General features: G+C 37.7%; 1 protein-coding gene across 1 annotated transcript; it reads right to left on the bottom strand.

The window, feature by feature from the left end:
• Positions 1–492: 492 nt before the first annotated feature.
• Positions 493–27389, bottom strand: LOC308564940 (caspase recruitment domain-containing protein 18-like; the record flags this gene model as incomplete). The annotated part of the gene is made up of 3 exons (XM_081153658.1): positions 493–764; positions 22390–22524; positions 27371–27389. The coding sequence occupies 3 exons, from the start codon at positions 27387–27389 to the stop codon at positions 493–495; spliced, it is 426 nt and encodes a 141-aa protein (XP_081009784.1).
• Between the last annotated feature and the right edge of the window lie 223 nt (positions 27390–27612).

The following is a 27612-nucleotide window of genomic DNA, read 5'->3' as shown; positions in this document are numbered from 1 at the left end:
TCTAACCGTATGACTAGCAACATGCTAAGGGAGCAAAAGTCAGGGGACAATTCCAACCTAATGACCAGAGATATGAAAGGCCAGGGATTCTAAACCATATGACCAGCAGTGTGCTACCCAGGGAGGAGAAGTTACCCAGGGAGCAAGGTCATTGTTTTCTCAGTTTTGCCCATTGCTAGGCACCCAGGGCTTTCCACCCTCGTGACCTTCTGTACCTGATCCATCATCCTTGCTCTGATCATGTCTGTCTAACTGCCTACGACATTTTGAAAAGTACATTAATAGAAAGATGAGGTAAGAGCAGAGTGATAGGTAGTAAAAAGAGTGTATGTCTAGAGACAAGAGAACATGCACTAGGGCCACAGGTAACAGGGTCTGAGGCTGAGATAATAGGAAGCTTATTCTAAACCATTAAGACAAATGAAAATTAAAGGTACTGAGCTCAAGATACAGGTACTACTAGGACTTTAGGGTGAATTATTGGAACTTACCTTAGCAAGAATGCAACCCCATCTTTGATGCTAGTTGAGGGTCTTCTTCACAGAGATGCTGAATAAATTTCTTGCAGGCATGGCATCCTTTCCCAATAATGAGATCAATCAAGACTCGAGCCCTATCCATGACTGTGTGATTTTCATCTTTCACTTTGCACATCTCCTCCTGACTAACCACTTCGTCCTCTAAGAGGTCATCCAGCAAGGTGTTTATTGTACCATGGCCCACTGAACGGATAAACAGCCTCCTCTTCTGAATCAGTTGTTTGTCTATTGGAAACACAAAGATTCCCCAAGTAATGAAAATATCCAAACTTCCCTCTCAATTTACAAATAAGGAAGCAATCGTCTTAGTCTTTTTCAACCACACTTTTCTCTCCACGGAGTTCAAGGGTCTTGAGGAATGAGCTAATGCATTTGAATCTCGAGGCATCTACTCCATAGAATTCTTTCTGATTCTAGCCTTACCTTCATGAGGTCATTGAGTAACCAGAGAGAGCTGATTTCATGATTTTTTGTTAGCTTCCTGAAATCAGAGGTTATTCTGCTCCCATACACTTCACTTTCTTAAATTCTGAAGAGTTTTGACAGGCTGTTTCCTTGGGAAACAACGGCTGCCGATATGCATCCTATGCCCAGGTGACTCATAGTTTCAAATTCAGATAAAACTAGCAAAATAACAGGATAGCAATAGAATCTCTGGTTCTTCCTGGCCTTTTATTTCAAAAATGTTGTGAAAGGCTGGCTGAGCACCTTCCCTTCCTCCTCCTATTCCCTCTCCACGTAAACCTGTTAGGTTTAGGTTCCTCACATAAACCTTAGCCAAGCCTAATGAGGAAGGTAACCCCTTCCCAAACTATGTTTTCCCCATGAGCTCTCAAACTAGAAAAGACTCACCAGCCATGGATCCTCACAGTTGCCTTCTATGTGCAGTTGAAATGGCAAGCAAGTTGGTCCTGTCTTTTTAAGTAGGGTGTGCGCAGAGGTTGCGAAATATTACACCTACCTAAGCATAGTAATCATTATTTCAAAATATGTTTTCCATTGTTAGAAAATAATTATTTGAAATAAATAATAAATGGCAATAATTATTGTCATTTATCAAGATGTTCTTAGGTCACCGAACCTTAGCTTATAGCAGAATAGTGCTAATAAGACATTCGCTTCACCATTCCTTGGGGATTGAGAAGTGAGAATATAAAAGAAATAAGAAAGCACATATAGAGTTAAACATGCAATAAAGAATCATCAGTTCACTGAGGTTCGAATAAAAGTCTAACCAGATACAGAATGTTTTGCAACATAAATCAGGTACTAAGAGTTAATAGTGGTAAAATACACAACATAAAATATACCATCTTAACCATTTTAAGTGTTCATTTCAGTGGCATTAAATACATATACATTGTTGTACAAGCATCACCCATGTACATCTCCAGACACTTTTCATCTGCAACTGAAACTATACCCCTTACACAATAACTCCCCATTGTTTTCCTTCTAACAGCCCTTGTCAATCACCATTTTACTTTCTGTGTCTACGAATTTGACTACTTTAGCTAGCTCATATAAGTGAAATCATATAGTTTGATTTTTTTGTTACTGACTTATTCCACTCAACATGATATCCTAAAGATTTACCCATATTATAGCATGTTTCAAAATTCCTCTTTGTTAAAGCTGAATATACATATATAATTACAGATATAGATATAGATATAGATATAGATATAGATATAGATATAGATATAGATGATATATAGGTATATAGGTATAGATATAGATGATATAGATATAGATATAGATGATGATAGAGATGATAGAGATAGAGATAGAGATAGAGATAGATAGAGATAGAGATAGAGATAGAGATAGAGATAGAGATGATAGATAGAGATAGAGATAGAGATGATAGATAGAGATAGAGATAGAGATAGAGATAGAGATAGAGATAGAGATAGAGATAGAGATAGAGATGATAGAGATAGAGATAGAGATAGATAGAGATAGAGATAGAGATAGAGATAGAGATAGAGATAGAGATAGAGATGATGATAGAGATAGAGATAGAGATAGAGATAGAGATAGAGATAGATAGAGATAGAGATAGAGATAGAGATAGAGATAGAGATAGAGATAGAGATGATAGAGATAGAGATGATAGAGATAGAGATAGAGATAGAGATAGATAGAGATAGATAGAGATAGATAGAGATAGATAGAGATAGATAGAGATAGATAGAGATAGATAGATATGCATGCGCACATTTTGATTATCCACCTACTCATTAATGGGCATTTGGGTTGCTTTTATCTTTTGGCTCTTGTGAATAATGCTGCTGCAAACATGGGTGAACAAATGTCTCTTTAAGACTCTGCTTTAGCCCAGCCGGGCATGGCTCAGCGGTTGAGCATCGACCTAGGATCCAGGCAATTGGGGTTTGATTCCCGGTCAGGGCACATGCCCTGGTTGTGGGCTGCAGCCGATCAATGACTCTCTCATCATTGATGTTTCTATCTCTCTCTCTCCCCCTCCTTTCCTCTCTCTGAAATCAGTAAAGATATATTTAAAAAAAAAAAAAAAGACTCTGCTTTAATTTTGTGCGTATATATACCCAGAAGTGAAATTGCCAGATCATAGGGTAATTCTATTTTTGTTAATTTTTTTAGGAATGATTACACTGTTTTCTATGCCTGCCATACCATTTTGCATTCCCACCAACAGTGCACAATGGTTCCAATTTCTCCACATTTTGGGTTTTTGTTAGTTAGTTAGTTAGTTAGTTAGTTAGTTAGTTAGTTAGTTTCAATAGTACCTATCCTAATATGTGTGAGGTGGACTGAAACTTTTTGACTCCTTTCCATTGTGCTTCACTGAAGCTCTGGGCCGATCCAGAGAAATGGTTTGTGTCCCTGGGAAGAAGTTTTGCTTTTAGGGATGAAAGTGTTTTTTTTCTGTAAAGCTCTTTCTCTTCAGAGGGCTCAATTTTAAGGTATGCTATTTGGCAGAGGCTGAGAGTGCAGATTCTGAAGCCAGAATAGTTGAATTAACATGTCACTTGCTGATCTCAGGCAAGGAAATTTGGTTTCCTTTTGGCCAAATGGGTTTAAAGATTATTCTTATGTTGTATTATTATTGCATTTAATGAGCATTTAACAAGTCATTAAAATAGTACCTAGCATAGAGAAAGCACTTAATTTATATATTGTGTATGTTCCTGCAGCAACCCTTGTTTATCTCATCAATTAATTCCATATAAATATTCAACATAAATATTTATTGAAGATCAATTCTATGTACCAAACACTATTATACATGCTGCGAATACAGTGATTAAAAAAAAAATAAACAGACAAAAATTCATGTCCTAATAAAATATACATTATAATGAAAGGCCACAAATAAACATTAAACACATCCAGAATACCTTGCCTTGTGGTAGGCAGTCAGACAGGCATGAACAGAGCAGGACAATAAGCCAGGTATGGGATGTCTCCAGGACAGAAAGCCTCAGGCACCTAGAAATGGATTCCTAGCAATGGGCAGAACTGAGAAAGCAAGTATTAGAAACAAGTATTGTTAATTAGGACCTTCCCACTGAGGCAATCTTTCCTCTCCTAGATCATCTTTGGCCATGCAGGTCAGATTCTTCCCTGACCTTTTCTCCCCTGGCATGTAGCTAGTCATGCAACAGGTTCCCCCCTCCTAAGAGAAGAACAAGGGGGGCAGAAAATAGCCCTTAAGCATTAAGACCCCAGGACAAAGAGGTTCTGACCTACATCAAATATATCTAGGCCTTAGTTGTGTATCAGCCCCAGGCAGAGAAAAGCAGTAAAACCAGAGAAGTGATGTGATGGCTGACATGAGGATCAACTGCATTGATTCATGACCCCCTTGCTTGGTGCTGACGAATCAATCTGTGGAGACACCTGAAAAGCTGATGAATCTTCTATTGGGACCTTTCCTTGGGAACTTGAGATAAATGCTCTCAAGACAGAGGACCCAGTGAGGCTCTCTCTATGGAGCAAGCCTTCACCCTTCTCTGTCCCCTCCAGGAGTGTTTTCCTTGACTCTTTCTCCTAAGCCCCAATAGCTTTTCTTTTGCTTCTGTAACTTGTTTCCTGAGCCTGTTTCTTCTACAGTTCATTTCTTCTACATCTGAGATTTTTCTAAATACGTTTCTCTTATAATTTGAGTCTTGGCTCTGAATTCTTTCTTAGCCAGAACTCAAGTACCCAGGTTACTGAACCATGGTCAGGTCTGACTCCACTGGTCTAATACCTGGTGCCATTTCACCACTGCCAACAGTATTAAGAGTAATACGTGCAAGGAGAAGAAAATAAAGAGGGGGGAAATTTTGGGGGGGAATTGAACTATAGATTGAAAGTCCAGAGAAAGCTACAACAAGAAATTCATGGTTAATTTATAGCACATTTGATTAAGTATCCCAGAAGTAAACTGCATGTGGCCAACAGTTTCATCAACATAGTTTTTTTAAAACTGGAGTAAAATCTAGACACAAAATGCAGATATTAATCTTTAGTACTTAGCAAATATTTTAGCCATTAAAAGAAAAAAAATTCTCAGAAGATTTAAAGAATCACACTTCTTACTACTAACTTACCTGTTAGAAATAATTTGTTATGTACTTAGATTCTGGGCCAGTTGCCACAGTTCAACTGATCATTAGCAAAAGACTTTACCAACAGTCTGAGGCAGGTTGGAGTGGGGAGGTGTATACCCACCTAGTGAGACTAATCTTCTCTGAAGGGCAAAGGTGCCTCAGACCAACTGATTTTGACCAAGAGAATGAAGATCTAGTTTACTCTAATTTATCTTTGTATGTAATATATCTCTTATTAAAAAAATTTTTTTCAACTCAGTTACTATTGTTTCACAACCTGTGCAGATAAAAAAAAAAGCCTGCCTGAGGATCATGTTTAACCTGTAGGCCACATATCTGTCTTCTGTGCTCTTGGCAAATTACTGCATTTATATTCTTGGGAACAAGACTCTATCTTGGTAATGGGTAGTATAAAATTTTGTACATTTTAATCTATGGTTTTCTTAAAGCATTTTTTACTTTTCCTTCTTACTTCCTTGACCAAGCTTGTAGCAGGCTCCTGTTGCCACAGGGAATAATCATAGCAAGGCAGAAGCTAGGAATGGCCAGAAAGGCATTGAGATCTGGAGAAAGAAAAAGACAAGGCACTCACACACACACACACACACACACACATAAATGGGAATGTTTCTGTGGAAAATACTGAGAACATTATCCTCACGATAATAGTTTTCTTGTCATGGACTGCCTGAAGAGGCAGAGGTGTTTGAGTTTTCCAGCCAGCCAGGACAACACACCAGTACTTTGAGGTGGTGTTCTGACCACAACCAAAAGCCAAATCATACTTCTAGGAAGCAAGACTGTAGGCACCAGGATCCCTGATTCTCAGTTTTCTGGAAGCCCAGTAAGAGACTTACTAGATATGCAAGTCCATTGCTGGCTTTAGAAATGAAAATGTCAATGATTATGATATTTAAATGGAAAAGATAAGATTTTCTTTTCTCATCTTTCTGGAGATCACTCAAGCATATGTAAACCTGGTAAGACTCCAAGAAGAGGATGCGGTTCCTATAATAGTTAAAATTGAAGTTACTTCCCTGGCTGATATTGCTCAGTGGTTAGAGTGTCAGTCTGTGAACCAAAGAGTTGCAGGTTTAATTCTTGTTCAAGGGCATGTGCATTGATTGCAGGTTCCATCTCTGGCCCTGGTCAGTGCTTGTGTGGGAGGCAACCCATTGATGTGTCTCTCTCAGTTCAATGTTTCTCTCTCTCCCTCCCTCCCTCCTTTCCACTCTCTCTAAAAATCAATGGAAAACATATCCTCAGGTGAGGATAAATAAATAAATAAATAAATAAATAAATAAATAAATAAATAAAATTAGAGTTACTACTCTGGATAGACATTCAAAATATAATTTGGATTGAGATATAATGATCATAAAATAAATGAATGATGGACTAAATGATAAGTAATGTCTTTAATGACAAGAAATGACTTGAAGATTTAGATCAGGTCATGTCAGTTTTCTGGAATTTGATTTACAACTAACAATTCATGTTTGGGATGATGATAAAGGTGTGGGTGTAGAGAGTAGATGTGACCTAGGAGGCAGAAGGTCCCTAGATGTGAACTCTTTGAAAGAACTGATTTTTCATCTATGTTTCAATTACCTATATTTACATAAATACATTCTAGACTAGATTTAGTAAATACATCTCGATGGGAACACTAATACATGATTATTTTTTCTTTTCATGTAAATTTCCCCTCTTCTGAATGAGTTAGTTTATCTAAGCCTCAGTTTCTTTATCTATGTACAGTTATCTCATCTCTATTATTTTTATTACCTAGATTTGTTTTGACGATTTAGCATAATATTTATAAAACGGTTGCCTGATCATAAATGAAAGTGGTTGTTATCATGTTAACAACAATCTTGAAGGAAAGTATCCTCATACTTACATTTCTTCCAAAAATGCTTATGAGTTCCTTATATCGCTTATTTCATTATCTTTTTAAAATGTCTCTCTATGTTAAAACAAAATGTATCTCTGTTTTATAAAGGAGAATATTAAGTGTTGGGGGTTCAGAGACTTGCCCAGCATGAGGGCCCCTCATGCAACACTAGACTTGGTGTGATGTGCTACTTGCTCTCCATCCAGCGCTGTGGTAGGAAATATGAAGAACATGATCAGTTAAGAGAGGACTCAGACCCCATTCTTAAGGAGTTTAAAATAACTTGGGGGTGATAAGGCATAAGCATAGGAAAAGATAGCATGACAATACAGGAGAACCTAGACTAAAAGTGCTATATAAGAAAAGGGGGGGTTAAAGCTTCTGGAGAAGACAGGAAGATTTCACGCAGGTAGTAGGACATATTCCTAGAACCTGTAGGAACTACTTTGGTGTAACCACTGGGGAGAGAGAAAAGGTTAATAATTTGTTTATAGCTTAATTTTTTTCTAGGTATTGTAACAGGTTGATTAACCTGTCCAAAAACACTGAGAAAATGGCATTTGTGCCCCACCTTTGCAAATGAGGAAACTGAGTCTTTCAGAAATAAACCTCTTGCCCAAGATCATAGCAATAGTGAATGTGACTTTAGGCAGATTTGATATATACCTCTGTTGAAAGTCACTGTTTGGGTACCTACTTCTGTAACTGAATGGATTCTCTAGGCCTTCTTCATGTTCCACAAAATCTTGATGTTAATACTTCACTATCTATGAGAAATTACATTGAGGAGCTGGGTCTGAATGGTTGAGGCATTGAAGCCCAAAGATGGGGAAGGAGCACCTGGGAATTGGAGTGGAAGGGAGGGTGAAGAGTAGGGAGCAGTGAGTCTGACTAAATTAGCAGAAAGCCAGGAGGTGTTGGGCCTTTCAGAGGTCAATTTTTTTTTTTTTTTTTTAATCTTCACTAGAAGATATTTTTTTCATTGCTTTTCAGACACAGTGGAAGGGAGAGAGAGAGAGAGAGAGAGAGAGAGAGAGAGAGAGAGAGAGATTGATGTGAAAGAGACACATTAATTGGTTGCCTCATGCACACCCCCCACTGGGGCTGGCGATTGAGCCTGCAACTGAGGTATGTGCCCTTGACCAGGAACCATACCCAGGACTCTTCATTCCTTAGACAGATGCTCTCACCACTGAGCCAAACCAGCTAGGGCAAAAGGACAATTCTCACAGTGGGATTGTGGGGGATGCCAAAGGTGAAAACTCAGCAAGTGATTTCCTCAAAGCCCTTGAAGGTAGTTAATCTGAATGATCATGAATCTGATGTGTTACTTTGCTACTGGCAGAAATATAAACAAACACACTCTGGAGGAAAGTTTTGTTAGGCCCATTGAAATGTAAAAAATATAATCACATTAAAGAACATTTAACATATGAATGAACATTAAAAATACACTACAGAGCAACTCCTATGCGTAGAAGTCAGCAGAAACAAGAAACCAGAAATTTAGAAACATAAGGATTCATAGATTTTGGACTAATCAGATAAAAAATGCATAAGATCTATGTGGGAAATGCTCAAATAAACCCACAAAGAGAGAGATGCATAAATATTATGAAATAATCACTTTTTAAAAGATAGATTTTTTTTAAATGTAACTTTTGCAAATATAAACTACAATTATTAAAATAAGAAACTCAAAGGACAGGTTAAATACATACACTGTTAATGAGAGAGTTGTGTGCTGAAAGATAAATATGATAATCTATCCAAAGAGAGATGATACATTAGGATTCTGAACATTAGGATTCAGACCTGAATCTTACTGGACTAAAAATCAAGGCCTCAACAGGGTTGTGCTTCCTGGAAGATGGGGGAAATAATCTACTTCCAAGCTCATTTAGGTTGTTGGTTGGATGAATCCAGTTCCTTGTGGTGAAAGTAAGGAGATTAAATGTTTTTTCCTGGTTGTCAGCTGGGAGCTGTTCCTAGCTCCTCAAGGCCTCTCTCTGGTCTTCACACATGGCCCTACATCTAGAACCAGCATGAGTCTGTCCAAATCTTTTGGATCTCTCTGGCTTCCCCCTTCTGCTGCTCTCTTATGCTTTCAGCTGGAAAGGGTTCTCTGCTTTTAAGGACTCAGGTAGTTATATTGGGCCCACTCAGACAATCTCCCTATTTAATGGTCAATTGAGCGATAACCTTTATTACATCCACCTGGGCTCTTAACCATTAAATATTACATATTCACAATTGCTAGACAAATAGGTAAAGACTATAGGGACAAAAATTCAGCATATCTCATCTCAGATGAACATAATAGAAAGAATAAGGAAAAGACAATATTTAAAGAGTTTTCATTTATACCATGGAATACTACGCAGCTATAAAGAAGGATCTCTTACCCTGTGGGACAGTATGGATGGACCTGGGGAATATTATGCTAAGTGAAATAAGCCAGGCAGAGAAAGACAAATATCACATGATCTCACTTATATGTGGAATCTAAAGAACATAATAAACTGATGAACAACATAGATCCAGTGACATAGAAGCATGGAACAAACTGATGAATCTCAGAGGGAAGGTGGGGATGGGTGGCTGGGTGGGGAGAGATTAACCAAAGAATCTATATGCATATATGCACAACCCATGGACACAGACAATAATGTGGTGAAGGCCTGGAACAGAGAGTAGGTGGGGGGTGGAAGGGGTTAATGGGGAACAAGGGGGACATCTGTAATATTTTCAACAATAAAGATAAATTTTTTTAAAAAAAGAGTTTTTAGAATCACAGTATCAGAGTTCTGAAATATACAGAGCCACAGTTTACTGAAGCACACTTTAATAAGCACAACAAATACAAAGAAGGCCAACGCCTTACAACAGCCCTATGAGATACACATTACTGTTCCCATTTTGAAGATGAGAAAAAAGAGTGCAGAGAGCTATGTGTCCAAGTTCAACCACACTCCTCTAATTCAGCTCATACAGAGTGTTAGAAAGCGATTCCTTTGTACTTCTCTTCTCATGAAATTAATCGTGAATAGGGAAAATTATAAAATTCCAACCTGGCTCATATGGTGTTACCTAGCATGCAGAATATAGCTCCATAATATATAGTGAGTGCTTTGTTTATGCTTCATTTGTAGACAACAGACACCCCTTTAGCTAGCTTAATTAGAAAATGATTTATTACTAAATCACATACCTGGCAATTACTCCTAGGGCCCACCTCCTGGTTTGTGTGCTCTTGTGTAATACCTTTTCCTTGAGCACAGGCTGAACCTAGTATTTTGATTCTAATAAATAGAATATAGAAATATGATGACATGTTTTTTTCCAAAATCAAGTAACAAAAAGACTAGTTTCCATTTTGCTCATGTCTCTTCTTTCTCACTTGTTCACTCTTATGGAAACCATATTGTAAGTAGCCCTGAGGAGAAACTCACATATTAAGGAATCGAGCAAAGCTTCTGACCAGCATCCAGTGATGAACTGAATCCTGCCCGCAGTTGGAATTCAGCTCACCATGAGTCTGGAGGCAGATCCGACCCTCTCACAGAACCTTCGGATGAGACCACAGCCTTGGGTGACATCTTGATTGTCACATATTGCTTAGATTCCTAACACACAAAAATGGGAAGATAATTGCTTGTTGTTTTAAGCCACTGAAATTTGGGGCAATTTGTTACTTAGTAATTGATACTAATACATGATGTACTGTGTGGCAGTCAGAAATTCACTTTTAGAAGCTTAAGAGCAGGATTAGATTGAGCTGGTAGGGACAGATGCTACTCTCAGAATCACACAGCCTTTGAAATAATTAGGAAAACTACTGCCTGAGACTGCTGAGTCAGGAGGTTAGTGACTGTGTGAGTTCTTCTTTCACATTGGTTCTATGTGATGTTTGCTTACTTCTCACAGGAAGTAAACAATCATGAATAAAATCATCCACATATCCTTTCTTAGTAATTTTATCACTTCTTCTTCCTTCACCACCCATATACCCTTATATTTGTCTGTTTTTCTATCTCCTTTGACTGTTTGTCTTATAAATGCACATACACAAAAACACCATCGCAATCACCTTTGTTTTTTTCTATAAACATCTAAAGATATTTTTTTCCAATTCTAAACAGAATCCTGATTTAGGATAATGAATTTTGAGATACACACACACACACACACACACACACATATATATATTCAAGCAGGAAAATATGAGAGCAAATTCTCCACATGGAAAATACTCAAAATACTCACAGAAACAAAAGATAGTACAGCACAAAGGAATGATCCCAAGGGGTAAATCTCCCAAGGCACAAGGTCCAGGTTATTACAAACACTGTGTGAAGATAAACTTGAAAATTATTTTATACTCCCTACACTAAGACAACACAAAACTTTGCATTCCCTTATCTGCCTGGATGATGATCTTTGGTTTGTCCTTAAACACTGGAGCTATTCTCAGTGATCAGTGCTCAGTGGTGTGGGATGGTTGCTACATTGGGACTGCCTAGTAGATGATTCATGCCCTGACTACTGTCTGAGATACCATGAGATTAAAATGATAAGAAAGCAACCAACAGAAGTTTAAAGTTTGGGAGAGGAAATTAATGACTTCTATGCTAATATGTCTTAAAAGAACTCCAGAGTCACTAACTTTGAAAGATATGAAACACCATAGTGGTATTAGCAGAAATGCAGTTTATACAATTAAATTCATTCAGCAACTCCTCCCCTCCTTTATTTTCCAGACTACACAGTAGGAAACCACTTCTGTTTTCTCTTTTATTGAAATACAAAATGATTTTAAAAATCCTTTTGGAAGGATAAATTTCCTTGAGGGAGTATACAGACAAGGACTGGACTCCTGAGATTTCCTGTAGAAGGAGAGAAATGAGGGTGAGTAGCTGTGGCAGAAATTGTTCAGGGGTAACTCCTGTAATAAGTAGCTTGAACATTACCATATCTCAAATATGTCTCTATTAGTCCAAAAAAATAAAGAATGCAAACAGGCACTTGTAGCGGTTTCTAACCCCAAGCTTGCACTTAGAAAACTCCGTACTTGAAAGACTTACACGCCTTGATAAGAAAAGTGAGGTTTATTATGCAGGACTGATCAAATCTATGTGAAGGTAACTGATGGAATAGATATGAGGGCAGTAATTTGTATGGGCTAATTGCTGTAATAATTGAAATTTATTTATTTATTGTTTACTTTCTTTTTTTAAAATTTTTCTAGCTTTATTGAGGTTTAATTGACAAATAAAAATTTTATATAATATTTAAGGTATACACTGCAATTTCATATATGTATATATTGTGAAATAATTATCACAATCAAGCTAATTACCATATCCATTACCTCACATAGTTGCACATTTCTTTGTGGTAAGAACACCTATGATCAAGTGTACAATACACTATTATTAACTATAGTCATCATACTGTACGTTAGATCTCCAGAACTTATTCATCTTATAACTGGCACTTTTCACCCTTTGACCCATGTCTCCCCACTCCCACCCCCCTGCTCTATCCCTGGTAACTACCATTCTACTCTCTGTTTCTATGGATTTCACTCCTAGATTCTCATAAAAGTGAGATCATGCAGCATTTGTCTTTATGTGCCTGCCTCATTTCGCTTAGCATAACGTCCTCCAGGTTCACCTATGCTGTTGCAAATGGCACAATTTTCTTTTCTTTTCTTTTCTTTTCTTTCTTTTCTTTTCTTTTCTTTTCTTTTCTTTTCTTTTCTTTTCTTTTCTTTCCTTTTCTTTCCTTTTCTTTTCTTTTCTTTTCTTTTCTTTTTAGGGCAGAATAATATTTCATTGCTTATGTGTGCCACATTTTCCTTAGCCACTCAGATGTTAACAGACTCAGGTAGTTTCTGTATCTTGGCTGCTGTGAACAATACTGCGATAAACATGGGAGGGCAGACACCTGTTTTAGAGACCAATTTCATTTCCTTTGGATATATACCCGGGAAGGGGATGACTGCCTCATGTGATAGTTCCATTTTTAGTTTTTTGAGAGATTTCTGTACTGTTTTCCATAATGCCTGTACCAACTTATATTCTGACCAACAGTGTACAATGTTTTCTTGCCTCCACACCCTCAACCACACTTTTTATCCTGAAAACAATGACTTTTAGACATTTGGAGAAAGACCACAAAAATCTATGATCCCTACAAGAAGAACACAAACAAAGTGAGCCCTTTGACTGTGCCAGCTTGTTGCCTGAAGACGGCTTCCAGACTGCGGTGAGGAGAGGGAGTGTCCCAACTGAGCCGGGCGATCAAGGGAAACTATTGAAGGCCAGGAATCAGGCTGCAGGTGCCGAATGGGAGAGGAGGGATCTGCACACACAGGGAGCTCTGGAGATTGTAGGAAGGTCCTCTCAAGTCTATGGCTAAGCACTGATTTTAACCTGCGAGAGAAGAAATTACTCAGGTGGGGAGCAACCACTGAAGGGCAGTAGTGGAGAGAATGTCCTGGAACTCATGGGGCTGGGGATAGTTTGTGTTTCCAACAGCCAGAGTGGAAAGATGTTAAAATATGCGGGGCAATGTATTGAGTGCCAGAAAGGGGTTGCCTTTAATGGTGGGACTTAGGGCTAAAGCTCCTTTGGATCTACTCCACAATGTCTTCAAAACAACCTTTGAGTATGTTCACTAATCCCAAGAAATGTTGCTGCACGCTAAAATAAAATACAACATTCCTTAAAGGAGCACCACAGAATCTAACATCTAACAATGTCATACCACGAATGAAAAGAAGCACAAAAATTTGATTCACCATTAGGAGAGAAACCAATCAATAAAAACAGGATCAGAAATAACATACATGACGAAAATGGCAGGAAAGATCACGAAGAGAGTTATTATAAGTATGCCCATGTGTTCAAGTAGGTTGAGGCAAAGAGTATTATGAGAAGAATATGAAAATATAATAATAGAACTATCCAAAATAAAGTACAGAGGAAAAAAGACCTGGAACATGAACAGAGCATAAATAATGTGCAATAGCCTAACATAATGTGTAACTGGAATCGCAGGAAAGAACAAAGGTGGGCAAAACAATATTGAGAAAAAATTTCCAAGTTAAATAAAAACCATGCATGTATAGCTCCAGGAAGCTCAAATCAATGCAAACAAAATAAACATTTTTTTAAAAACCTATACATCAAGACACTTCATAAAAATTTTTAATGAAAACCAGTGATAAAGAAAAAAAATCTTAAAACAGCCAGAGGAAAAAGATACAGTCTGCACAGAGCCGCAAACATGACTGTACACTATTCATCAGAAACAATGCGAGGCAGAAAAGTAATGGAGAGATGTCTTTGGTGGACTGAAAACAAAACAAAGCCTGTTTTCTAAACTTAGCAAAATTTTCTTTAAAGGATGAAGACATTTTAGGAAAAAAAAAAAAAAAACTAAGAATATTTTGTCAGCAGGCTTTTGTGCGAAGAAATGCGAAAAGAAGTATTTCAGGTGGAGGAAAAGGATGTCAGATGGGACTGTGGATCTACACCTGAGAAGAGCATCAAAAATGAGAGAAGAGAATTGGCTGTAAGAAGCAAAATCGTAGCGACACACCATGATGTTTACAGCACACGCAGAAGCAAAACGTGGCAACCGAGCAAATGAGAAGAAGGGGGAACAAGTATTTGAAGGCAGGCTGCAATAAGGTTAAGATGCATAATATGGTTTCTATAGCGATTACCAAAAAATAAGCAAATGAACAAAATTCAGTAGTGGATCTAAAATAGAATCATAAAAAAATGTTAAAAAATTTAGAAGACAGAAAAAGAAGGAAACGGAGATAAAGGAAAAACAGAAAATACGTAGTCAGAGCAGAGCAGAGATTTAAACCAAATTATATCCATATTTAATTTAACACGATATAAACACCCCAAAAGACAGGTTGTCAGATAAGGTTTTAAAAAGGAAGAACCACGTTGATGCTGTCTAAAAGAAACCCACTGTAAGTATAAATGCTGCCTGTGAAAAACCTCTTCCTTTTGTGCTGCCTGGAGAAAAGAATCGCAAAGGCACAGGTGTGGAGAAATGTAAATGTGACAGCAAGACTGTATTGTGATTTAAGGAAATTAATTCACCCTCAGGGGTGTAGAGGGTGGGCAGGCTCTAAAAGCACTGCTGGAGGCCTTTGTTAACCCTCTATCTGTCTTCTTGGTTGAGGTAAAGATCAAAACACCATTCAAACAATCGGACCCAAATTTCCAATTCTTCCCAGGCCTGCATCAGGTCCTCCTTCCAGCAAATTCTACTGGAGTTTCACGCCCTCTATCCAATCCGATTACCTTTCCAATTTCTCCCCAGGCTGGGCCCTGCCCCTCTGTGTGTCACCCTGGCTCTCATTGCACACATCCAAAAGTTCCCCTTTGTCATCTAGTTTCTAATGCTGATGAGCCCAGCACAGGAATATCCCCTCCTCCCTCTGGTACTGTGAACATGAGTAAAGGTGCCGTGCCAATGTGCCTCAGGTCAGGAGCAGATCCGTCCTAGTCCTTGATATCTGCGCATTTAGTCCAACACCTGGCTTCACTATAGTGAATCCTGTCTTCTAAAGTAGGGTCATCCCTAGTAGTGGATCCCTAGGCATGTGTTTTCTTGGGTTAGTACATTAATTAATACTTATTTAATGTTGTTATATTACCCATATTGAAACCCTTTTCTTTAGCATTATAGAAAATATCTTCGACTTGTTTACCTTTGTTTATTTTTAATTCATTTATTGTGGTATATGTGCACACAATAAAATGTACCCATTTCAGATGTAAGTTCAGTGTGATTTGCTAAATGTATGTACTACCAAATTCTACTTCCAGGATATTTCCATTATTTTAACAAGTCAAATGAGAGGCAGTTACACCAACCTCAAGCTCAAGGAAACCACTGATCTGATTCTATCACCATGGATCTGTTCACCAGTTCCTCTCCCCCCCTTCTTTCATATAAATGGAATCATATGGTACACACTCTTTATGTAAGTGTTCTTTTGACCAATTAAATGTTTTGAAGAGTTTTCTATTTTGATGTATGTAGAAGTGTGCATATCTTTTTATTGCTGAGAAGCATTATGCTGAGTGGATATGTAACAATCTGTTTATCCATTCATGTGGTGGATACTTGGATAACTTGTAGGTTTTTGCTACCCTAGTAATATCTTACTGTAGCTTCAATTTAAATTTTCCTCATGATTAAAGCCGTTGAAAATCACTATATGTACCTCTTGGTCATTTGTGTATATTCTTTCTTATAGTGTCCAAATTATTTGCCCATTTTTTATTGAGGAGTTTGTTTTCTTATTGAGCTGTAAGTATTCTTTAACTATTCTTGACACAAGACCTTTGTCAGATATATGTATTTTCTTCTAAGCTATCACTTACATTCTAATTTTCTGAATGGTATCATGGGGAGCAAAAGGTTTTAATTTTACAAAACTCAATTTATCTTTTTCTCTTATGTGGGTTGTGACTTCTGGGTTTTGTGTTATAGGTTTGAATTGTGCCCCTTTTACTGTCCTTTGACTTTGTCATACTTACATCTTTGCATCTAAAGTGTGTTCCGAACTAGAAAATATACTTTCTGCAAAGGAGCTCACATCCCCTTTTTCCTTCAATAATTTCCTCAGCAGTGACAACAATGCTATAGACTCACTACACCAATATGCTGTGTGCCCACCGACTGATCACTGGGAGGGTCCACAGGCCTGGCATCTGGGGGGGTGCAGGCGCGAGGGGGCTGGAGGGACACAGGAAGCCATAAGAGGAGGCTGCAGAAACTTGGGGGTGCTCTTCAATCCTTTATAAATGCTGAGCAAAGACTTTCAGCCTGGAATATTGAAACAAATTACGGAGGCAGGCCGGCCTCATGCCCGCAAAGCCTTGCCCACGAATGAAAGACACATACATGGTGTTGAGGAGCAGAAAGCAGCAAGCCCTTCTCCATCTGGGTCTTGTGGGCGCCACCCCACCCCCAGGTCCCCTGGAGACTGTGCAGAGCTGTCCCTGCGGCCGGAGAGTCATGACCCACACCTCTCCACAGTGCACCCTGTCGTGTTATTCATGGCTGCACCCATTTTAGCAACCCTATGGAAACTAAATACACAGAGGGTGCGCTTAACGAGGGTGTTCCGATTACTTGTCCATCGATCAGGGGGAGTAATGGTGCCATAAACTACTATTGACTATTCCTAAGTAAAGTAACCAGTTCTTGGTTAATGATAGTAAAATAGCACTGCAGTGTCAGGGAAGGGAGTCTGCTCAAGTCAACAACAGACACAGGATTCTAAAATAATGTTTTCCTCTCCTTTCCCATTGCTGCTTGTCCCATCTAAGCCAATGCCCAAGTGATATAATTATATTAACATTTAAAGTAAAATATTTATGGGAGAAAGCAATGCCATAATTATTTGCTTTTTGTTAATTGAGGTATACTTTACATATAGTAAAATTTGCTTTTTAATTGAATTTCTTGGAGTGACATGGTTCACCAAACCATACAGGTTTCAAGTATACAACTCAATAAAATGTCATCTGCACACTGCATCATGGGCCTATTGCCCCAAGCAAAGTCTCCCGCCACTTAGCCCACCTCCACCTACCCCCCCCCATTTTTCCTCTGGGCTATCACTACACTACTTTCTGTATCTATGTGTGTGTGTGTGTGTGTGTGTGTGTGTGTGTGTGTGTGTGTGTGTGTATTGTGCTTAATCCCTTCACCTTCTTTCATCCAGCCCCCTTAACCCCAAGCCCTCTTACGGCTGTGTACAGTTTAACTATTTTTGATAAATATACAGTCATGTAACTACCGATACTATCAAGAATAGCCCTCTCATCCTTCACCCCTGACAGTCATTGACCTGCTTTTGTCCCTATGCTTTTGCCTTTTTCTTATGCTATGTAAATAGAATTATATATGTTGACTTCGGGGTCTGGCTTCTTTCACTTACTTAGCACTATATTACATTTAACCCCTCACTATCATGTGAAATACTTCTCAGGTAAGAAATAATAAGATTTTGATTAACAAAGGTTGAAATTAAAGTCATTTTTATGCTATAACTTTAATAACTCCACATAAAGATAATTTAAAGCTAGCATTAATATCATCACTTCCTGTGGTTCACTGAGAGTGGATGGCATTTATATTTATTTGTATATCAATTTCTCTATTGTCATCAGTAGGCAGTCTTTCCAAAGAAGTGTATTTGGTATAACTGCACTAAAGTGAGGCAGGTGCAGGGTTATTTTCACTAGATATAAAACAGTCAGTAAAACCTTGCATGATACACACCTCCCTGACCTCTAGATCCCATCAGAACTCACCACCTCTGCAGGCCTACAGAGGGTTTGTCCTTTAGATTATAGCAGTTTTGATTGTTGAAAATCTGGAGTATGGTGTCATAAGGTAGCACATCTGTTTTTTCATCCCTATGTTGAATCCCACAGATTCTGTCCAGGAGGCCATGAGACATGAACACCAAGAATGTACTATCTGAGGTCTTGTGCTCTGGGCAAGTGGCAAATCTCTTTAGCACTGACTCCATGGCCTGAAAGAGAGTAAACCTTTAAACATCAGATCATAGTACCTGCCCTTTCTACCACTGATGTTTTGAGGAATAGAAAGAATAAATGGCAACTGCCTGACACTTTACAGTGACAGATATATAAAAGGTGCTCAGAAGTGTCCATTGTTATTGTTATTTTGCTGTTGTTGCTGTTAATGTCATAGTTACTAGAATAATTCTGGCAAATATTTCACAATACGCCTAATATATTAATTATTATCGTAACCATTCATAAGTACAATCGAGTGGCATTAAATATATCCACAGTATTCTATAAACATCACCATTATTTATACCAAAAACTTTTCATCATCCCCAATAACATCTCTGTACCCATTAAACAATAACTTCCTTTTATCACCATCTCTCAACCCTGGGTAACCTTTATTCTACTTTCTTTTCCTATGAATTTGCCTATTCTAGTTAAATCAGATAAGTGAAATTGTCTAATAGTTTTCCTTCTGAGTCTCACTTATTTCACTAAACATAATGTTTTTAAGGTCCATTCATATATCAAAAATTCATTCCTTTTTATGGCTGAATAATATAATTTTGTTTATCGATTCATTTGTTGTTGGGCACTTGAATTGTTTCACCTTTTAGCTACTGTGATTAATGCTGTTGTGAACAGTGGTGTACAAATATCTGTTAAAATTCCTGCTACTAATGGATAGAATATGAAGTTTCTTAAATAAAGCATTGGCAAGTGGACAATGGACTCTAACCTAGGGTATGATTAAAAGAGTGAAATCCCAGAGTGTTGAACAAGAACAGATGTGGACTTCTTATTCAATGGTTTTGTAGAGTACAGTAGAATATTTTCTCTCTCCTTTTCTCCTTTCTTCCATTTAATCAAAACTTACCTAACATTTAAGATCCATTTCTAATTTTGTGAACATTAACGACATTCTCCACCTACTTCAGTCTATTGATCATAATTAAACCTTCATGTCCTTCATATGGGCATTATTTTTCTAGCATCGAGTATCTATATGTAATGCATTGCAGCATTATTGATTCATTATTGATTCTCTTAATAGAATGTAATTACCTATCATCTATAGTTATTTATTAATTAGTATTGTGCCTTAAGACATCACTAAAAAATTATCTAGGGAAACTTTCCATTCTATACATTTTACCCCCATTCCATGCATTGATTATCTTACCCTTCCAACCTCCTTTTTGCATATTTCCAGGAATTTTTCACTAAGACAAAGCTTGAGTTGCCCCTTGGGTTCTGTGGGTGTTGACTCTGTTCTTCTAAGAGTTTTAAAATACATAGTCTAATTAGAATTGTGATATCTGGTAAATGGCTCTCTTATTGGGCCTCATACCCTATATCACCCTAGAAACCATTACAGAGAAGGACACTCATTCTCTTGAAAGATGGAAGAAAACTTTGCAAGAAGACATCTTAGCTAGTGAAAGTTATAGTTTTGTCCAACGTTTTCTTAACAGAGATGAATTATGGTCTGAAGAGAGACAGCTTCCACAAAGGAGCTGTCTCTCTTATCTAACTATGAGATCTACCCAAGATGCAGAAATGCATGCATGTGGTTATCTGGTAAAGACTAGAAGAAAAGAAATCTAGTAAGGTTCTCGTAATTGATTTTCTTTCATGTTTCTGCTTCTTAATCAATGACACCACTATTCACTCATTTGCCTAAGCTGAAAACCTAGAGTTCTTTCTTAATTTCACTATTTCCCTCACCCTCAACACATTTCATCCCCCAGATCCATGTCATTATCATATTCTGTTAACAAAATATATTCTATACATCACTTCTCACCTCCCCACTGATACCTGCCCATTCCTAGCACTGATATTCTCACATATGGATCATTAAAATAGCCTGAAAACTATCGTTCCCCATCTGCTCTTTTCCTACTCCATTCTGTTACCTTAATAGTGACCACAATGGCTTTTTACAAAGGTACATAGGATATGTTCTTTTTCTTCAGTTCTGAAGCTCATTCATTGTACTTTCTGCCTTTAGTTCAACATCTTCAAGAGCAAAAATTCTGCGAAAACATCAGTATAAATATACTCCAGAATAAAGCTTAAATCATAATCATAGGCATCATTAGGCAACTTTATAATCTCTTCTCTGAGGAGACACTTGAAAAGTCAGAGATTTCTCTGTCCTCACAATTAACTTTGCCTCCTGAGAGAGAGATTATATTGGCACTGAATGAAACACTCCAATGCTTCTCATCACAGTGAAAATAACACCCACATGGCTTTAACATGCCATTTGAGGATCTATATGATCAAGTCACTGCCTAAAATTTAACTTCATGCTGTTCTTGTTCACAACATCTACATTTTTTCTGTGTTTCTCAAACACCCCATCCCTGTTTCTTCCTTGAGGCCTTTCCACTTATTGTCCTCACTATTTGTGGTTTTCTTCCCCTAGACTTATGTAGGACTGGCTTTTGCATTCATATAATTAACATAACCTTAACTGACCACCTAATCCAGGCAGAGTTCTGGTCATCTTCTATCCTAACCTACCCCATTGTCATCCTTTACTTTTCTTTCTAGTTTTTATCAATATCTGCAAACATGTTATTTATTTTCTACTTCTACTTGCCACCACATCCTCATTTGAGTCTTATTTTAAAGTTTTATGTGCCCAATGTGATAAAGAATAATTGGCAGTAGTTACTCAAAGTTTTTGTTGAGAAATATGAATAAATGAATGAACTGGTGAGTTCCATAAATTCAGGTTATATTTTAACCTAAGTTGTTTTACGAAGTGAGTCTGGGTCATAGCATCAATTTAATACAAAGGCCTTTGAAAAGAGAATGAGTGTGTTCTATTAGGAGGAACCCAATGTAATGAGGAGAGCTGTGCAAAGGGAAACAGAAGATGGATTGGAGAGTTACAATAAGTGCCAAGTTAAGAATGGTGGACCTTGGCCTTAGTAAAATGGGAGGGTGATGTTTTCAAGTTATGGAAAGACATCTTATTGAGTACTCTATTTTGTACCCTGTTACCCTCACTATTGCCATTAGCATTTTGTATCTTTCTTGAAGCAAAAATATTTGGGTCTGGCATAGTGAAGACTATGAGAAATATTTCTAAGATATCTAGCTTTAAGGAAAAATAGGGAAAACAATGACTCTTTGCTTTTGTAGAATAGATGACAGGTTGGTTCTATCATTGGGGAAAAAAAAAAAAATGAGACATGTTTTAGGTGGAGGAGGGGTTGTTTGGCCAAATAAGTAGAGAAGGGGAGGAGAAATCTGCTTTTAATTTGTCTTCAAGAGCCTTCATGAACTACAAAGACCTACTATCAATGACCAAAAGAAAGGGTTTTTGTCTTTTACTTACTTAGGAAGATTAGAATAAAGTTTTCAAAATTATTTCTGTAGAACTAAACTACTCTCCTGTAATAGAAAGATACTTCAAACTAACAGTAAGGTATGGTGTAGACACGAAGCAGAGAACTGCAGGAATTTTGAGGGACAAAGCAAAGGAAAACAGAGGAAGCAGGGCAGCTTTCTCTAAGGGTGAGGAGGTATGAGGTAAAGAGCTGATGCGTCATCTAGGATCTGGCAAGTGAATTAGAAAGCAAAGGCAGGTGCAAAGGTAAGTTGAGACACCCCTTAAACAAAAGTGAGGAATCCTACCTGAAGAAAATCTCAACTTGGAAGCAAAAGTGGAATCTCTCTTGCAGATATAGCCTATAAGTAATTGGCTGGCATGGCACCCTTCAGGAATCACAAAGTCAAGTCACGGGCCTTGGCTACAGTTGTACCGTTTTCCTTTTTCACTTTTTCAGTTTCCTCTTGGTCGAGCACCTTTTCACGTAGGACATCATCCAGCAAGTTATTAAGGGTGTCTTCAGATACTGAATTAACAAATATTTTTCTTTTTTCACTTAGTCTCCTATCTGTTGCAACACAGAAAGGTTGAGACTTACAAACTACTTAAGAAACATCGCTGTTACCTCAGTAACTGGGATACTCTTTTTCCTTTATTCCCTCATTATAGGTTAGATGTTGCAAGGAATGGATTACTTACTTTAGCCAAGATCTCTTTTATTCTTTCTAAGCCCATGGATGCCCACTCCCAGAATTCAAACCCAGTTAAGTCAAAACAAGGCTATACTTGTCCAAATACTTTTCCTTTGGTGAGTTATAAGCAGGACTGAGGGAGCTTCGCCTGAGCTATTGCTTTGATGATTATGTTCATGGAAATCAGAATCAATAATGGTCACACTCATGTCAGTTTTAGTTCTCTTATTTAGGAACAACAGCCCATGGCGCTCTTGTCATGCAGATTCTGAACTATCATGTTTGGATATTTGAGCATTCAGGAGAGATCCACAAAATAACCTCAGAAAATAAGATCACGCCTTCCTGGAATTTACTTGTCCCTCTGAAACACCAGAAAAACCCAGCTAACCTATGGATCCTACCTCAAAACCTAAAAGAATATTGATCAGGGATGAAGGCTTATTATTTTCTTTTCTAGCTAAATATTGCTCACAAAATGCTATACAGAATCCAGTAAGAAAAAACTGAATCCATTTTCTCTCCCAACTATATCTCTTGAAGATACAGTACTGAGGTACAGTATGTGGCAGAATAGACTCAGTCAATAAAAGCTACAGGAGCTGTCAAGAGATAAGACACACCCCATACACACACTTGAATTTATGGCTTAAAACTGGCAGAAACCAGCTCAATCCAACATGAGGACTAATTTCACCTAAGGGTAACCCCTAGCCTCAGTATATGCTCATTGTAACACAGCATGCTGACCGACACACCCACTCACCATGATCAGAAATGGAAAGACCATATAAGGACACAAAATAGCCAAAGGAGCTCCCCTGAGAAATCACTTCTTTCCCTGAGAAGGTCCCAAATATTCCTCCCTCTAACTCAATACCCTACCACTTGATTAAAAGAATCTCAGTAAAGGGAGCAAATTCCACTAAAAGAGGACTGCTCTGCCTGTGGAGTAGCCCATTCTCTGTCTCTCTGCTTCACTAATAAACTCACTTTCACTTTAAACTCTAGGCTGTCTTGTGTGTGAATTCTCTCCTGCAAATGCCAAGATGCCAAGAACCCACTGTGGGTGGTGGACCCTCAGTTCCCAGACCCTCCCACCACCTCTCCACCTCCGCCGCCCACCTGCAGACTGCCTGCATCAATACAATCGGATAAAACAAAACAAAACAAAACATTATGAGCCATCACCTCCATGGCTCTCTTCTAAGGAAGCAGGAAAAAACAATGAGAAAAAAAATACTCAGAACAATTAGGACCTTCCTGTTGAGCAGGGCACACTCACATCTTTAGACATAACTGTTACATTGCACATGTGAATGGCTATATATAAAGACATGCCTTTTTTTTTTTTTTCCTTTTAAAGACACTCTGATGTCATCTCTCAGAATATTTTCTTGTGAAAGAAAAGGGTAGCATTCTTTAGAATGTCTTTCTATTTTGGAGATTCTTTCTTTTGCTGTTCAGAAGCTTTTAAGTTTGATGTACTCTCACTTGATTTTTGCCTTTGTTGCATATGCTTTCGGTGTCCTTGGGGCAGGTGACCTCAAGATATTCCTCAGCATCATAGTGATAATTTTGAACTAAAATTACCTGAAAAGCAGCAGGAGACAGAGGAGCTCTCTAACTTGTCTCTGTCTCTTTAAATGTAGGAGAAAACTATGCATGTGATAGGTGCCCTCCTGGTGCTTGAGGAATGAGAGACAACCTTACTAATGAAATATTAAATCTAGAGCCAAAAAGGGCTGTTAACAAACCTTGTAAAGCCTTTACTACTAATTTACTACCTAAACCCAATCCTTGCTCAGATTCCTTTCTTATGAGCACCAACTTTCTTTGTCCTGTCAATTTCTCACAAATTTACTGTTTCTTTGTCTAAAAAGTATCAAAAGTGTCTAGTTTGATCATTTCTTTCAACCTCATTTTATGATCTGAACATCATATTGTGACTCGCTCATGCACATGTATTTAATTGTTTTGGTTTTTTTTTTCTGTTAATCTAGTTTTGTGTCAATATTACTAGTCTAGCCATAAGAACTGAAGAAGGCTAAAAGGGGGAAATTCTCTCCCTAAACTACAGTGTCATATTCAAAAAGTCATTGCCAAAATCAATTTCCCTACGTTTTCTTCTAGGAGTTTTATACTTTTGGGTCTTGCATGTAAATCTAATTCATTTTGAGTTCATTTTTGTGAGTGTTGTAAGATAGGAATTCAATTTCATTCTTTTGCATGTGAATATCTAGTTTTCCCCACACCATTTATTTATTTATTTTTGCTTAACCACTTATTGATCTTTTCTGATTTTTAAAAAATTTCTGCCCAGTTATGGCAATTAAATGGAAAGTTGCCATTACAACTCACAAACTGTGGGCAGAAAAATAACACACAGACCGTCAGGAATGACACCAAACCCTTTCTATTTTATTCATTCAAAAGCATCCACAGCCTAAGTGTCAAATATGAGCACTGCTATTTTTTTCTTGAAAAGGGGAAGAACATTTATTCTGGCAGTATTTTACAATTCCAGGAAGTGGTTTTAATACCACAGGTTGCAGTAATTGAAACCATAACAAACTTGGAAGGCATTTTTTTGCAAAGCCAGGTACTACTTGGCTGGAAGACTCTTCGTGTACCTAGTGAATTGCCTGTCAGCTTCAGCTAGCTGAGTCTTCCCAGGTGTTGACAGAAGAAACAGACTTTCCTGCCCCCAAAGGTGACAATTCCTGTAGAGCAGAGTGAGTGTTTTCTGTATCTTCAACCCTCCCTCCACCCAGAAGCAAATTCTCAATCTTTTCTGAAGCTGTTTTTGGTCACATGACCCTCTATCTCAGTGACCTTTTCCTACACCATTTATTGAAGAGATTATCCTCTCCCTTTGAGTATTCTTGACTTCCCTTTAAAATACTAGTTGACCATGCATGCCTGGGTTCTTGTTTCTGTTTAATTGACCTATGTCTGTTTTTATGCTAGTGACCTAAAGTTTTTATTACTATAGCTTTGAAATATGGTTTTAAATGAGGAAGTGTCATCCATCCAGCTCTGTTCTTTCTCAATATTGCTTTGGCTACTTGAAATCATTTAATTAAATTCTTTCATTAAAGGGGTAAATATTTGAAATCTATCAGAAACTCATACAATTCAATAGCAAAAACACAAATAATATGATTTAAAAATAGGCAAAGGACCTGAATAGACAGCTTTTCCAAAAATGACATACATAGGGCCCACAGGTACATGAAAAGGTCATTGATAACATTAATCATCAGAGAAATGCAAATCAAAACCACAATGAGCCCAGCTGGGCATGGCTCAGCATTTGAGCATCAACCTAAGATCCAGGAGATAGAGATTTGATTCCTGGTCAGGGCACATGCCCAGGTTTTGGGCTCAATACCCAGTTGGGGGCATGCAGGAGGGAGCCGATCAATGATGACTCCCTCATCAGTGATGTTTCTATCCATCTCTCTCCCTCTCCCTTCCTCTCTCTGAAATCAATAAAGATATATTCTTTAAAAAAATTTTTTTAAAAACCCACAAAAAAAAACAACCATGAGATACCACCTCACATCTGCTAGAATGGCCGTTTTCAAAATGACAAGAGATAAAGTAGCGAAAAGCCTGCATGTAGAGAAAAGAAAACCATTGTGTAGTGTTAGTAGAAATGTAAATTGGTACAGCCACTCTGGAAAACAGCATGGAGGCTTGTCAAAAAGTAAAGAAATAGAACTACCATGTGATTTAGCAATCTCATTCCTGGGTGTGTATCTGAAGGAAATGAAATCACTATCCAAAAAGATGTCTGTACCACTATGTTTATTGCAACATTATTCCCAGTACCACACATGGAAATAATTAAGTGTCCATCGATAGTTAAATGGATTAAAAAAATGTGATATATTATTCAGTCATGAAAAAGAAGAAAATTCTGCTATTTGAGACAATATAGATAAACTTTAAGGGCAATATGCTAAGTAAAATAAGCGAGACAGAGAAAAACAAATACTGTATGATTTCACTTATATGTAAAATCTAAACATGGTGAACTCATAGAAACAGGGAGTAAATTGTTAGTTACCAGGCCTCACAGGGTGATAGAAATGAGGAGATGTTGGTTAAAGTGTACAAGCTTCCAGTTATAGATAAACAAGTTCTGGGGGTTTAATGTACAACATGGTGACTATAATTAACAGTAGTATATTGGATACTTGAATGTTGCTGAGAGTATATCTTAAATGTTCTTACCAAAAAATTTTAAAAAAGAGAGATAACTATGTGAAGTGATGAATGCTAACATTATTGTGGTAATTATTTCACAATATAAACATATGTCAAATCATTATATGTGCATCCTAGAAATACACAATGTTATATGTCAATTATATCTCAATAAAGCTAAGAAAAAAAAACAAAGTAGCAGAATTAGACATTGACCTGGAGATTCCTAAACTGAAAATTAAATCAGTCAAATTTATTGCAAGGTCCCCAGCCCATTGGCACCTCCTCTCAGTTTTGGTTGGCAGTTAACCAGCCACCAAAGACAGAAGGAGACTCCAAGAAGCACCTGCACAGAGTCTTCTGCTCCCAACCTCCCCAAAACTGAAGTCTCTTACCTTCCAGAGGTTCCTTTTCACCTTGGAAAGAGACAGACTTGTGACTTTTCTAGCCAATTTTAACAGGTTGTCGTCTCATATGGAAGCCCATGAAACAATTTCTATTACTCACCTCCTCCATTCATATGCATGCTCTATTAATTATAAAAATAGATTCTATGGTATTTTTAAACTCCATTTGCTACTTTAATAAAATGGTGTATAAAAATACTTTAGAATAATGTTTGTCCTTCTCTTCAGTCTCTATTTTAGCAGTAAAATACCAAAACAATTATGAAGGCAACTATGAGATAAGTTCTTTTAGACAAGCCTGGTACCCGGCACCCTAGATGATTGGGAATGCCTCTATAGGCA

This window comes from Miniopterus schreibersii (assembly GCF_964146895.1).
Source record: "Miniopterus schreibersii genome assembly, chromosome: 12".
NCBI classification, from domain to species: domain Eukaryota; kingdom Metazoa; phylum Chordata; class Mammalia; order Chiroptera; family Miniopteridae; genus Miniopterus; species Miniopterus schreibersii.
Note: the sequence above shows the minus strand (reverse complement) of the source record. Positions and strands in the feature narration are given on the sequence as shown.